General features: G+C 36.7%; 1 protein-coding gene across 4 annotated transcripts; it reads right to left on the bottom strand.

Annotated features, from left to right (window-relative positions):
- Positions 1 to 327: 327 nt before the first annotated feature.
- LOC307145697 (uncharacterized protein) lies at positions 328 to 13898 on the bottom strand. Of its 4 annotated transcripts, none has more exons than XM_079849136.1 (4): positions 13875 to 13898; positions 11069 to 11202; positions 10904 to 10972; positions 328 to 4067 (listed from the first exon to the last, which is right to left on the bottom strand). In XM_079849136.1, exons 2-4 carry the CDS (start codon positions 11092 to 11094, stop codon positions 3689 to 3691), a joined length of 474 nt encoding a protein of 157 aa, XP_079705262.1. In that variant the 5' UTR covers positions 11095 to 11202; positions 13875 to 13898; the 3' UTR covers positions 328 to 3688. The 4 variants fall into 4 exon arrangements, with proteins under 4 accessions (XP_079705262.1, XP_079705261.1, XP_079705260.1 ...); XM_079849135.1 differs by lacking the exon at positions 13875 to 13898 and adding an exon at positions 11332 to 11387; XM_079849134.1 differs by lacking the exon at positions 13875 to 13898 and having other exon boundaries at positions 11069 to 11283.
- Positions 13899 to 13986: the final 88 nt, after the last annotated feature.

Below are 13986 nucleotides of genomic sequence, written 5' to 3'. Positions count from 1 at the left end.
TGCATCACTGCAATAATACACATATACCTGTTCATGAAAGAATTTCCCATGGCTGCATTGAAACTGTTTCCCATAGGATGTGGACGTGTGGTGAAAGGATCTGAGTTGGTACGAGAAAGGTTTTAAGTTCAAACACATTGTGTTCTGTTAGATGGTTTTATTTAGCGTTAGATGAGTGCCTGTTAAATGATGACTTGTTTATTAGGGGAAAAACCTATATAGCTCACTTTTTAATTACATAGAGAGACTTGTTGCAGACCAGTCAACTTTTGCAGAGTCACTCTGAAACAAGCGAAAACTTTCAAATGTGCATATGTTAATAAAAGCAAGATTCCCAGAACTTAAGGAGGAGGATATGCCATTGCCACACAAAAAATAAAATAAATCAGGACCTGGGAAGAACGCCATTCTCTGGAAGTCATGATCAACTCATTCGCGCAGTATGCAGACTGACTATCATTGTGTGGCACAAAAATCCCCTTACCAGTGAAGCAGGGAATCCAGAAAAGCAAAAGAGAGACATACAAAAACAAAATAAGAAGACATGATTGAAGATTATGAAATAGCTTCGCTGTCTAACTGCTCTCTCTGGCCATTGAACTCTAAGATAGCAATCTTATGTTTACATTGTCGGTAACTTCATCCACTTGTGTGTTGCAGTGATTCAGTCCAGAATGGTTGTGCAAGTTTTCTAAATCTGCCTGGCAGCAACACCACATTCTTTTTTGGTGAAATAAATCATGGCCAGTGTGTCTGAGAACCGCTGTGACTTAGGGGAAAACGAAACCTAACTAGTTTGTGTTTAGTAGAACATGCTGACTGTAATTGATTTCTTCTGTTGCTCTTTTTTGTGCAGTCATTTAATGCAAAAATGATAGTGTTATTTGCATTATCATTATTTTACATTCATTAATATAGTCTACAGTTGATTTAACTGCACATTTACATTTGTGATTTTGCATAATGCTTCAAGAGTTGTCACAATGGAAACCTGCTATTAAATGGCAAAATTTAAACAGTAAAATGTAATTTATTCCTGTGCATCATTACTCCAGTCTTCAGTGTCACATGATCCTTCAGAAATCATTCTAATATGATGATTTGCTGCTCAATAAATTTCTGATTATTATCAATGCTGAAAACAGTTGTGTTGCTTAATATTTTTGTGAATATATATATATTTAAAAAAAAACAGGATTCTTAGATATCAGAGATGTTAAAAATATAGACTTTAATGCATCAAAATGTTATGCAATAAAAATATGAATTTCTTCAAATCTTAATAATCATAAACTTTGAACGGTAGTGTACAGTTCCCTCCACAATTATTGAACCCCCTGGTAAATATGATCAAAATTGGCTGCAAAAAATAAATCTGCATCGATTATCCTTGTGATCTTTCATTCAAAAAATGTGCAAAATTCTAACCTTTCATTGAAGTAAAAGAATTGAAAGTGGGGGGAAATCACATTATGAAATAAATGTTTTTCTCCAAAGCATGTTGGCCACAATTATTGAAACCCCTAGAATTTTTTACGAGTAAAATATCTCTGAAGTATATTCCCATTAATATTTACCTTTTTTAGTACACCAGGGTGACTAGGAACATGAAACTGTCCAGCTATGACTTCGTGTTTCACAGGAGTTTAAATATGAGGAAACACAAAGGCCAAATCCCCTTAATCATCCATCACAATGAGTAAAACCACAGAATACAGTTCTGATGCGTAGCAAAAGATTGTTGAGCATCACAAACTAGAAAGTGGCTGTAAGACAATAGCTAAAGAATTGAAAATCCCCATTTTGACCATCAGGGCAATAATTAAGAAGTTATAACCAACTAAAGATGTAACGAATCTGCCAGGAAAAGGACGTGTGTCTATACTGTCTTAATGCACGGCGAGTATGAAAGTTTGAGTGGCCAAAGACTCTCCAAGGATCACAGATGGAGAATTGCAGAGATTAGTTGAGTCTTGGGGTCAGAAAGAAAAAAAAAATTATCAAACAACCCCTACATCCCCACATGTTGTTTGGGAGGGTTTAAAAAAAACCTCCTCGCTCATCCAAAAACAAATTCCAGCAAATTTAATTGGCAGACACGACTGGATCTTCAAACAACACAGGGTTCTGTGGTCAGATGAGACTAAAACAGAGCTTTTTGGCAGCAAACACACTAGATGGGTTTGGTGAACACAAGGATAAAAAGTACCCCATGTGTACAATTTAATATACCATTGGATCTTATATGTTGTGGGCATATTTTTCTGCTGGAGGTCCTGGACTTCTTGTTCAGATACATGGCATTGTGGATTCTATCAAATATCAACAGATAAAAAATCAAAACCTGACGCCTTCTGCTAGAAATCTTATAATATGCCGTGGTTGGATCTTCCATCAGGACAACGATCCAAAACAAACATCAAAATCAAAACAAAAATTTGTTGCGGAGCACAAAATGAAGCTTCTGCCATGACCGTCTCAGTCCCCTGACCTGATGAGTGGGCTGAACTGAAGAGGAGAAGCACCAACATGGATCTGGGAATCTGAAGGATCTGGAGAGATTCTGTATTGAGGAATGGTCTCTGATCTCTTGTCAGTTATTCTCCAAACTCATCAGGCATTATAGGAGAAGACTCAGAGCTGTTATCTTGGCAAAAGGAGATTGCAAAAAGTATTTAATAAAAGGGTTTCAATAATTGTGGCCAACGTGTTTTGGAGAAAAACATTTATTTCATAATGTGATTTTCCCCCCACTTTCAATTTTTTTACTTCAATGAAAGGTTAGAATTTTGCACATTTTTTGAATGAAAGATCACAAGGATAATCGATGCAGATTTATTTTTTACAGCCAATTTTGATCATATTTACCAGGGGGTTCAATAATTGTGGAGGGCACTGTATATATACAGCATCGCGATATTTAAATGTAAACTGAAGATAATTCATGAAACAACAAAAATGGAAAATGTTCAACCATTTGGCTAACAGAATGGTATTTAATTTACAACCTGATATTAATTAAACCTATTCTATAGTTGTTGGGATGCATCCCTTGTGACAACTAGCCCCCATTTCTGCTCAAAAATCACAAGATTTAATATAAAAATGTAGGGATGTCCCTGAAGCCAAATACTATGTTCGGAAAAGGTATGACACATTCTACGGAGCCCCTAAAGGGACATGGTGATGGAAAAAAATATATTTCAGTGCTTTTGCGTTCTCTCGCAATTTTATAGTTGGGTAATTATATTGTATATAATTTGCGGGCATCATGAAGCGGTTTTGAAATCGCTTTTGAATGCCCACTCGCTTTTTACTTTCACTTTCTAATTCGCAATCTCATGTACTCTGTGTATAGCAGCGGTAGTGACCACTCATTTCACAAGATAAGACGTCAATGTCAATGATGTTCAGGATCTGTTGTGCACCAAATCCTCCACCATCATCCTGTCAGTCATCTCTCCTTACTATCTTCATAACTGAAATCTGATGTAATGTAATGTAACGACTACCGCAGCAAGATAAACCATGTCCCTTTAGGGCCTCCGTAGAATGCATTATTCATTTTCCGTGCCTTTCCAAAACCGGATTTAAGCTTCGGGCACATCCCTATTAAAATGAAAATAATTAATTGCAACCGTTATGATTATTGCAGTACATTCATGAGGCTGTGACTACTAGCTACTCATCATATCACGCACACGTCTTCCGGTCTGGTCTGAGCGAGTGTCGCCCCGCCGTGTTGCGCTTGTGCGAACAGCCAGTCCAGAGGCTCTTGATTTGAACTGTCCGGGCCCTTTGAGTCTGTCAAGGTTAGTGATTCGTTGTCAGGTCCATTGAGAGCCCAGGGCTTGTGTGCCAGTGACATGCTGGGGTATTTGGCCATGCGTAGCGGTGGCAGACGGGAGCCCTGGAGGGGCCCGCTGAGAGGGTAGGTCGGTTGGGACAGCTCTCGTATGGAGTCCATGTACTCATCCAGACTCTGCTGAAGCTCGCTTTCCTGGAGCTCTGCGATCGTAGGGAGGAGATCCACAGAGGTCAGGCTCCTCCTGGGCTTCATGCTGGAACTGAGAGAGCCTGTCAAATAAACACTGGATTCAAGCCTGGTTTGTTATAATTTCATTACTATAACTAAACCATGAGAAGAATGTGTTAATAACATTCCTCTAACATTAGTATTTTGTTTCCTCAGCTTGATCAGCTGTGAATCGAAGAGTATCCGTATCATCAGGAGATTTATTTCCAGGCTGTTAGGATTTCCAGGCCTGTTGTCATTGTGTTTGTTTTTGTGCAAGTTTAATTTTGCCACATTAGCCGCGTTTCCATCAAAATTACCCATAATAATTTTTCCATGCATGAACTTTTTTTCCCCCAGACCTGTTGCTGTCTGCGTTTCCACCGCGGTCTAAAGTACTGTGAAGATTATGCAGATTAGTGTGGTGACGTACGCCTGCGCGCTACTAGCTTAATAAAGCCTGAACCTCGTCGTCGGTCCATCAGTCGTATTTTTTAAACTCAATTGTTGATTCGAATAGCAAACAACTGTTACTGCACGCACCGCAACAGACTTTTAAAAATGGTGGTTGAAATAAAATGCTGCGTGGAGTCAACCAATCAGCATGTTCAGTGCCCAAGTCCCACCCCTGAAGATTCCTGAACTTTGAAAAAGTACTACGTCACGAGCAGGGACTTTCTGAGTGGGAAATAGACATGGCTCCTGCGGTGGAAAAACACAAAGTACCACCCCAAATTCCCTTGATCCTGGGGGAAGTTCCTGCGGTGGAAACATGGCTATTGTTTCTCTTTAATCAACTGCTAACAACAGGGGTGAGGAGCGACTGTAACAGACTGAATTCATTTAATCCTAAACCAGCCCGAGTGATCACAACATTTAATCAGAACATGCTCACTAAAGTAAAGTCTTTATGCAAGAAGACAAAGCATTATTTTTATGGACATTTTGGATGTCCATTATTTTTTTTATTTAAAGTTAAAATGCCTTTGAATTTCAAATAATAAGGATTTTATCTCTAGGTTAACTGTTATGAATGACAGATTTGTTTTGGAATAAAAATTGTATGGCATCTGAATCTTTAAAATTGGTAATGAAATATTTCATATTGTCTAGTTTCAGTTGATCATCTATACCAGGGGTGCCCAATCCTGCTCCTGCCAATCGACTGTCCTGCACAGTTCATCTCCAACCCTAATCAAACACACCTGCCTTTAATTTTCTAGTGATCCTGAAGAGCTTAATTGGTTGCTTCAGGTGTGTTTGATTAGGGTTGGAGATGAACTGTGCAGGACAGTCAATCGGCAGGAGCAGGACTGGGCACTCCTGATCTATACTGTTAATTGTATAATGTGTGTGTGTGTGTGTTTAGATATGTATATACACATTTTTAACACAATACATATATTATAGTAACATATGTTTTTAAATACATGTACATTTTTTTATATTTGGTTCTTCTCTATTGTCAAAATAATAACACTGTAAAAAAATATATATGATCAATAAGTTATGACAACATGTTTTTACATTGCTTTAACTCATCAAAATAAGTTAAGCAATTTAAAAAATAAATTATAAGTTACAAGATTCAACTCATTGTTTTAAGTCAATTTCATGTCATTGAAGTTGCAATGACTTAAACATTCAAGTTGATTGTACTTAAAAAAATTGTTTAGGGCAACAACTTTTTTTTACAGTGAAATAAAATATCTTCAAATGTATAATCGTATACTATATACAGTACCGGTCAAAAGTTTGGAAACATTACTATTTTTATTGTTTTTAAAAGTCTCGTACGCTCATTAAGTATGTATTTATTTGGTCAAAAATACAGAAGAAAAACAGTAATATTGTGAAATACTATTACAATTTAAAATACTAAAATATTTTAATATACTTTAAAATTCGATTTATTTCTGTGATGCAAAGCTGAATTTTCAGCATCATTACTCCAGTCTTCAGTGTCACATGATCCTTCAGAAATCATTATAATATGCAGTATATTAAAATACATCTTAAAATGTATAATCTTACACTACAACAATAAAAAATAAAAAATAAAATATACATATATACATATATATATTACTAGAGGTTAGGTTGTCTAGTGGAGAATAATTCCCTGTAAAGGCTCACCTGTATAAATGTATATCTTGAGTGTTTATGTCCAGATCTCTGCCCAGAAGAGCAGCTTCACGAGCAGGTAAGTGTGGCTTGTGTTCTGCTGAGGATTTTACACATAGTTAGTGACTTTAAATCCTCTGGCATCAAGAGCAAATGTACTAAAAATAAGCAAAGGAAACCCATGGCTTAAGCAAAGGAAACCCATGGCTTTAGTGTGTGTGTGTGTGTGTGTGTGTGTGTGTGTTGTTTTGGATGTGTTTTTAACAACAATTGTTACCATGTTATACAACCCTCTGATCCGTATTTTACATTATATAACACTAATATAATTTGTTTTTGTGTGATATTCACTTCTCTGATTTGCATTTCACTCCACTTCATACACACACGTCTCAGCACAAGAAGTGTTGTGCAGTATTTGTTGAGTCTTTAATCTTTAGTTTTGAATAGTAATGCCTGTTTTGAGTCTCTTTCTTCATTGACGTTTGACTGAACTTCTCTGGACTCCTAGTTAGTATAGTTCTGGTTTTAACAAGAAAGATGGAATATTTTCATTTTTCTTCATGATTCACTGAAGATGATTGCGAAACTCACTTTTGAATTTGTGCCATCTCTATTTCATCATCTGGACATATTCCCACAGAGCAAACAACAGATCCTTGGTACGGATGATTAAAAGACACATGACTGTTATCTATTTGAGACGCTGCTATATTCCTTCAGGGTTTTAATGATACATGTTATAACATGTAGTTCAGGTTACTGTGTGAATTAAAAGATTTCTCACACCTACGACTCAGAGAAAACATTTTAGTAATGAGCATTTGATCCTTACATGTGTTGTGACAAGCAATTACAATATGAGAGACACAATCAAAATGAAAGGGACTATATGCATATAATTCCGTAATAATCGCCTTATATTGCCAATATGTGGAAAATAACTCAATTTAAAAACGATGAAAAGACTGCGTAGACTGATTTTTATGTGAAGGACTAGGGTGTTTTTGCCGGGAAAACCAAAAGAGTGTGACGATTACGCGCGCTCCCGAGAACGTCTGAGTCTCTTCCGTTCCATGACCTTGTTTTATACAGTCCATCACACACATGAAACAAATACTTTAGCCTACAATGTTCAGGCCGAAAGATTGTATATTATGTACTGCAATGTCAATGTGTCATGAAAAGAAAATGGATTAATTCAAATAGTCATAGCCAAGGCTAGCCTATATAGCCTATTTCAAATCTACTTTATAATCAAACTATCATAACAGTGTGATTTTAATTACCTCATCTGTCGACATGATGCAGTTGAATTGCAGACCTGGTGCAACCATATCCATATCGCTATGATCAGATGCTTCCCACCGCAGCCATTTTTCTTGTGTTTTTGTTTTGTTTTTTGAGCGTGCAGGACATAACGTTAGCCTATTTACATATTCATCTGAACGTCAGCGGCGTGAACGGGGTCGGGATGTTTGTTTTAACAGTAGATTAAAAAGTATTTCAAACTTCTTTTTACTATTAAGCAAATAACGAAAAATAACTTCGCTGTGATTATAACGAGGCATTGAATCACGTACAATCTCTTGTAAGTTACATGTGCACGCGAGCAAGCACGTGCTGGCTGCAGTTCACTTGACGGCCACTGGTGTCGCTAATAACAAGGGTTTCTGAATTCTATTGTCACTGCTCGTGGTCTTCAGGAAAATGTGAATGAAATTAAAATAGCCTACTCAAAACTAATGATCATTTTTATCCAGTGTGTGTGTCTTAGTTTTAATTGATATTATAATGACTTATAATAGACCAAATTCAACTACAGGGTGGGCCATTTATATGGATACACCGTAATAACATGGGAATGGTTGGTGATATTAAAGTCCTGTTTGTGGCACATTAGTATATGTGAGGGGGCAAACTCCTCAAGATGGGTGGTGACCATGGTGGCCATTTAGAAGTCGGCCATCTTGGATACAACTTTTGTTTTTTCAATAGGAAGAGGGCCATGTGACACATCAAACTTATTGGTAATGTCACAAGAAAAACAATGGTGTGCTTGGTTTCAACGTAACTTTATTCGTTCATGAGTTATTTACAAGTTTCTGACCACTTATAAAATGTGTTCAATGTGCTGCCCATTGTGTTGGATTGTCAATGCAACCCTGTTCTCCCACTCTTCACACACTGATAGCAACACCGCAGGAGAAATGCCAGCACAGGCATCCAGTATCCGTAGTTTCAGGTGCTGCACATCTCGTATCTTCACACTATAGACAATTGCACCACCACATTATGGGTGCCAGGTCCGAGCATTCCTAGATGAACAGTTTCCTGGAAAGTGGATTGGTCGTCGTGGGCCAGTTGAATGGCCCCCAAGGTCTCCCGATCTGACCCCCTTAGACTTTTATCTTTGGGGTCATCTGAAGGCAATTGTCTATGGTGTGAAGATACGAGATGTGCAGCACCTGAAACTACGGATACTGGATGCCTGTGCTGTCATTTCTCCTGCGGTGTTGCTATCAGTGTGTGAAGAGTGGGAGAACAGGGTTGCATTGACAATTCAACACAATGGGCAGCACATTGAACACATTTTATAAGTGGTCAGAAACTTGTAAATAACTCATGAACGAATAAAGTTACGTTGAAACCAAGCACACCATTGTTTTTCTTGTGACATTACCAATAAGTTTGATGTGTCACATGGCCCTCTTCCTATTGAAAAAACAAAAGTTGTATCCAAGATGGCCGACTTCTAAATGGCCACCATGGTCACCACCCATCTTGAGGAGTTTGCCCCCTCACATATACTAACGTGCCACAAACAGGACTTTAATATCACCAACCATTCCCATGTTATTACGGTGTATCCATATAAATGGCCCACCCTGTACATTTTACTTCATATAGGGTTGTCATTTGACTAAAAAAATAATTGAATGAATTCAATTATTATTTTTGTTTTTAAAAACAGTTCAACTCTTGAAAACACATCTATAATGTTTCATTTTTAAATGCTAGAATTTATTTTGTTATTTTTATATAATTAATTGTAAATTAACACTTTTAACCAGAGATTGTTAATTTAATATACTTAAATTCATGTTTATTTTTTCTGTTATATTTATTTATTATTTGAATAATTATTACTGAGTATTGTAGTTCATTTGCAAGCTTTTTAAATGCATTCTGTTGAACTGGGAGTTATTTAACTGGATAATTCAAATAGCACATCTATGTAAAGGAATAAACTCAATAGTGCAAACATGACAACAGGGACTGCTCTTATCTCTGCGTCAGAAATGATGCCGGAAAAGAAAACAAGTTCTTGATTAGACCATTCATGAAGAAAACTCTCAAAGTAGGCGATCATGTGGAGAAATATTCCGCAACAGGAAAGGAAGCAGCCCGATGATTAATGCATGACACCCGCATTAACATCTCTCAAGACATGACGTCACTCGACATTAGACCATATTAAGACCTTTGTCTTGGTTCTGGTAAAGGATCACGAGACATGGGAGGAATTAGAATTACTTAAATTCTTTGGAAATGCACTGACCTCAAGTTTCTGGACACACTACTTTTCCATAAAGGTAGATTATGAAGATGCAGTCAGCAGTTGCGCAGACATTTCCGGACTGAATAGGCTACTTCTGATGATTTACAGCTGACCATGCTCATATTACTTCTCTTTATTATAATCAAAGAGAAGCAAACAAAGGAAGTGTAAAAATGTTTCGGGGAAAGCATACACACAAGGAAAGGTTTACTCAGGCTTTACTTGTCACAGTTATAGTATGCTCAGATTTGGTTTCGTTTTCTATCAGTTTAGACACCTGTTTTCTTGTTTCTCCTTTTCCCGCCGCTAATCAGTTTCCATAGATATTCATTTGTAAATCTCAGCTGTTCATAATTTAGTTAAATCACCATGTGTATTAAATTCCTCACCTTCACCTTGTTGGTTTGTGCATTGCACACTGTTTCGAGTTATTGGCTTATGTTCACTCTCAGGCTGCTATTCAACTATTAAATCCAGAGGATTCAAGGCTAAGCATTTAGAGTTGAAATTATATATCTTGATTTATTTTATTTTTTTCCTTACTGAGAGAATATAAGAGAATATAAGATATATAGAGAATATAATATAAGCATTTTTTGAACTAATTGCTTGAATGAATGATTGCCTATGACAGTCACTTGCTTACTGGCCTAAAGTCGGCATGAAACAGAAGTTGTGATAGTGTTTTCTTCGCTATTGTGAAAAGAAACGGCTTCTCAAGCAAGAAAAAATGTGATACTGGAATTGATTTTGTCCATTGGGAATTGATTGTTTGCTATTGGTGTGATGTCATGTGAGTGACAGGTTGATCCCGCCCTCGTGCCAGTAAACACGTCATCAGAGAAGAGATGTCGTCGCAAAAGGGGAAACTGTTTTGATTAAAGATTAGAGGGCACATGAATTAAAAATAAATAAATAATCATTTATCCTGCAATATTCCATAAAAAAAATATTTTTAATGCTGTAATTGATTTCATGGTGACTTTAACCATGTAAACGGACGAGCAGAATAATACAAACAGTGAAAAGTCCCAGTGATCTCAGAAAGCTTCTCATCAGATTTGAGGACCGGAAGTAATCTTTCTATGAAATATAATAGTATCCCATTCGAATTCTGACATATAAACATAAACATGCTATTCGCATTTAAATTGTATGCATGTACAACATGATTGCTGATTTAAAGAAGGCAAGAACAGAACCTGAGGGAGGAGAAGAAAATGGAGTTGGAGGGAAAGCCTTTTATCTTCACCACGTGGAATTGTATAAACCTGGAACATTCAAATGGACAAATCAGTAGAGCAGAGAATACATATACCAGTGTAGAATATAAATATTACATGAAGCAGCCAGCAACATACCAACACCTCAATCCACAGGCTTTGATCTCCATCTGCAGCGAACAGAGATACCAAACGCTTTTGCTTAGACAGATTAATCTGCGACCAAAGAAAGGAGTACTTCTGATTTTATTCCAGTCACTATACGGTCCAGACTCCAACTGCGCAGAAAGAGATTTGGTTTCTGAGACACCATTAGACATGAAACAACTTCTGCTGTAACGGCGTGTTTATGTGTTTCCTCCACAGGCGTTTGATGCGCAGATGAGTCGAACTTGCTCTTTGTTTACCTTAACATTATTCACAGACAAACAACATGGCTGCTACTGCAATGGATACTTTCACGTGAGTGAAAGGAAAAGAGTGAAAAGTTCAGCCTACCGTAACTTAAGAACAATGATATAGTGGAGCGGCTAAAGTGCTTATGTTTGGCAGAATCGTTCAGTTTATGATACAAGCGTGAAAATTGGCATGAGCAGTCTCCATGGGTCACTTGACAAGAAAATTGTCCGAGCCACTTGAAATTTCAAGATGGCGGCCATTTTTCAAGATGGCCGACACCTTAGTGGAGCAGTTAAGTGATATAGTGGTTTATTTGGTGATAAAAGCATGAAAATTGGCATGAGCAGTCTCTGTGGGTCACTTGACAATAAGCCACCTACAGCTACTTGAAATTTCAAGATGTCGGCCATTTTTCAAGATGGCCGACACCTTAGTGGAGCAGTTAAGTGATATAGTGGTTTATTTGGTGATACAAGCATGAAAATTGGCATGAGCAGTCTCTGATGGTCACTAGACAATAAGCCACCCACAGCTACTTGAAATTTCAAGATGGTGGCCATTTTTCAAGATGGCCGACACCTTAGTGGAGCAGTTAAGTGCTATAGTGGTTTATTTGGTGATACAAACATGAAAATTGGCATGAGCAGTCTCTGATGATCACTAGACAATAAGCCACCCACAGCTACTTGAAATTTCAAGATGGCGGCCATTTTTCAAGATGGCCACCACCTTAGTGGAGCAATTAGGCTTAAGAAATCATTTAGTTGGTGATACAAGCATGAAAATTGCCATGAGCCTAATTGCTCCACTAAGGTGGTGGCCATCTTGAAAAATGGCCGCCATCTTGAAATTTCAAGTGGCTCGGACAATTTTCTTGTCAAGTGACCCATGGAGACTGCTCATGCCAATTTTCACGCTTGTATCATAAACTGAACGGTTATATCACTTAGCCGCTCCACTAATAGGCCTACTGTACTTAAAAATAAACCTTTAGGTTGTTAAAATCCACGCTGAGATATAGACCGGATATACACTACACACCTTATGTTTCAACGCAGAACTAAACTTGTTTCTGTATATGTGCGAGTCATTTTCAATGCAAACTAGTGTATAATTAAGACAATAGCCTACACTAAAATAATACGGTAAGAAATACCAGTTTGTAATATCAAGCAGCATATTTTGTACAGCAAAAAGAACTGAAAGCGGTTTGTCGGTGTGATTTTTTTTTTTTTTTGACGATTTTTTCCTCATGCTCACAAAGGCTGCGTTTATTTGATCCGAAATACATTAAAAACAGAAATATTGTGAAATATTTTGGCAGTTTCAAATAACTGTTTTCTATTTGAAAATATTTAAAAATGTCATTTATTCCTGTGATGTTAAAGCTGAATTTTCAGCATCATTACTCCAGTCTTCAGCATCACATGATCCTTCAGAAATCAATTTAGCATTCGGATTTTCTGCTCGAGAAACAGTTTTGATTATTAATGTTAAAAACAGTTGTTTTGATTAATATTTTTGTGGAAACCTTTTTTTTCAGGATTCTTAAATACAATGTTCAAAAGGATAGCATTCATTTGAAATATAAATATTTTGTAACAGGCCTGAGACTTTACAATAAGGTTCTATTTGTTAAATTAGTACAACATGAACTAGCAATTAAAAGTACTTCTACAGCATTTATTAAGCTTAATTTATATTAGTTCAAAGATTTACTAATACATTATTAAAATCAAAAGTTGTGTCTAATACTACAGTACGGAACTGAGCTAACATGAACAGTGCAAAGTTCATACAGTAAATAAATGTATTGCTTATTATTTGTTAAGGTAGTTGATGCATTAATACCTTATTGTAAAGTGTTACCTTGTCTCATAACTATACACTTTATTATAATTAGTAATATTTATGCTATTATATAAATTATTGTTATATTATTAATGTATTAATATTATTATTAAATGATTAATTTATTATTCTCTTTGACTTGAAAACATGACTATTATCAATGAACAAATAATATAAAGAGATTAAGAACATCTCCCCCTCGTCCAGATGTTCACTGTCTCTTCCATGGAACTGAATGTGTTAGAGTTCAAGTATGCTTGGACTGAACAGTTTTGGAGGAGTCGTATTCTAATATGATTCATAACTCATTTCCCCAAGAGAATTTGTTAGATGCCAGGAGTGTCATAAATAAGCAAGTTTAGGCTGTTACATGATTTCTTGGATCAAGTTCAGGGTGTATCTGTCCATTACAACCGCTCGGGTTTTGTTTAATCCTAAAACTTTTAAAACAGTATATCAAAATCCTTTACCAACTCAATTATGTATGTTTAGCAACTGTGTACTTTTCAGCCTGTGTGAAGATATGTATAAAATGTAGTTTAGTCTATAAAACATCCCGTGACTGGCGTTTTTCCCGTCATTCCCTTAGATTAGGCTATTTGTGGAGATAAAGCAGTCACCAGCGGAAAGATTAGGGCTATGTCTAATTCAGGAGTCCTAGTTACTGTAAATAAGGTCTGGAAAGTTATCCAGGGCGGACCTGGGATTATCCTCAGCTTCTGTGATAATACTGGAAAGGGCAGTTCAAAAGATTGGCATGTGACCTTTCACTTTGCTTGCAATCGGATGTTGTGTAAATGATTACAAAGGGT

Source organism: Squalius cephalus (assembly GCF_949319135.1).
Source record: "Squalius cephalus genome assembly, chromosome: 2".
In the NCBI taxonomy this organism is placed as follows: domain Eukaryota; kingdom Metazoa; phylum Chordata; class Actinopteri; order Cypriniformes; family Leuciscidae; genus Squalius; species Squalius cephalus.
Note: the sequence above shows the minus strand (reverse complement) of the source record. Positions and strands in the feature narration are given on the sequence as shown.

Coding starts and splice junctions, on each gene's coding strand:
- LOC307145697 (XM_079849134.1), bottom strand. CDS start 11,244: ATGTCTAATGGTGTCTCAGAAACCAAATCTCTTTCTGCGCAGTTGGAG. Junction 10,973..11,068: donor ATCAAAGCCTGTGGATTGAG/GTGTTGGTATGT, acceptor TGAATGTTCCAG/GTTTATACAATTCCACGTGG. Junction 4,068..10,903: donor ATTTTCTTCTCCTCCCTCAG/GTTCTGTTCTTG, acceptor AGGCTCTCTCAG/TTCCAGCATGAAGCCCAGGA.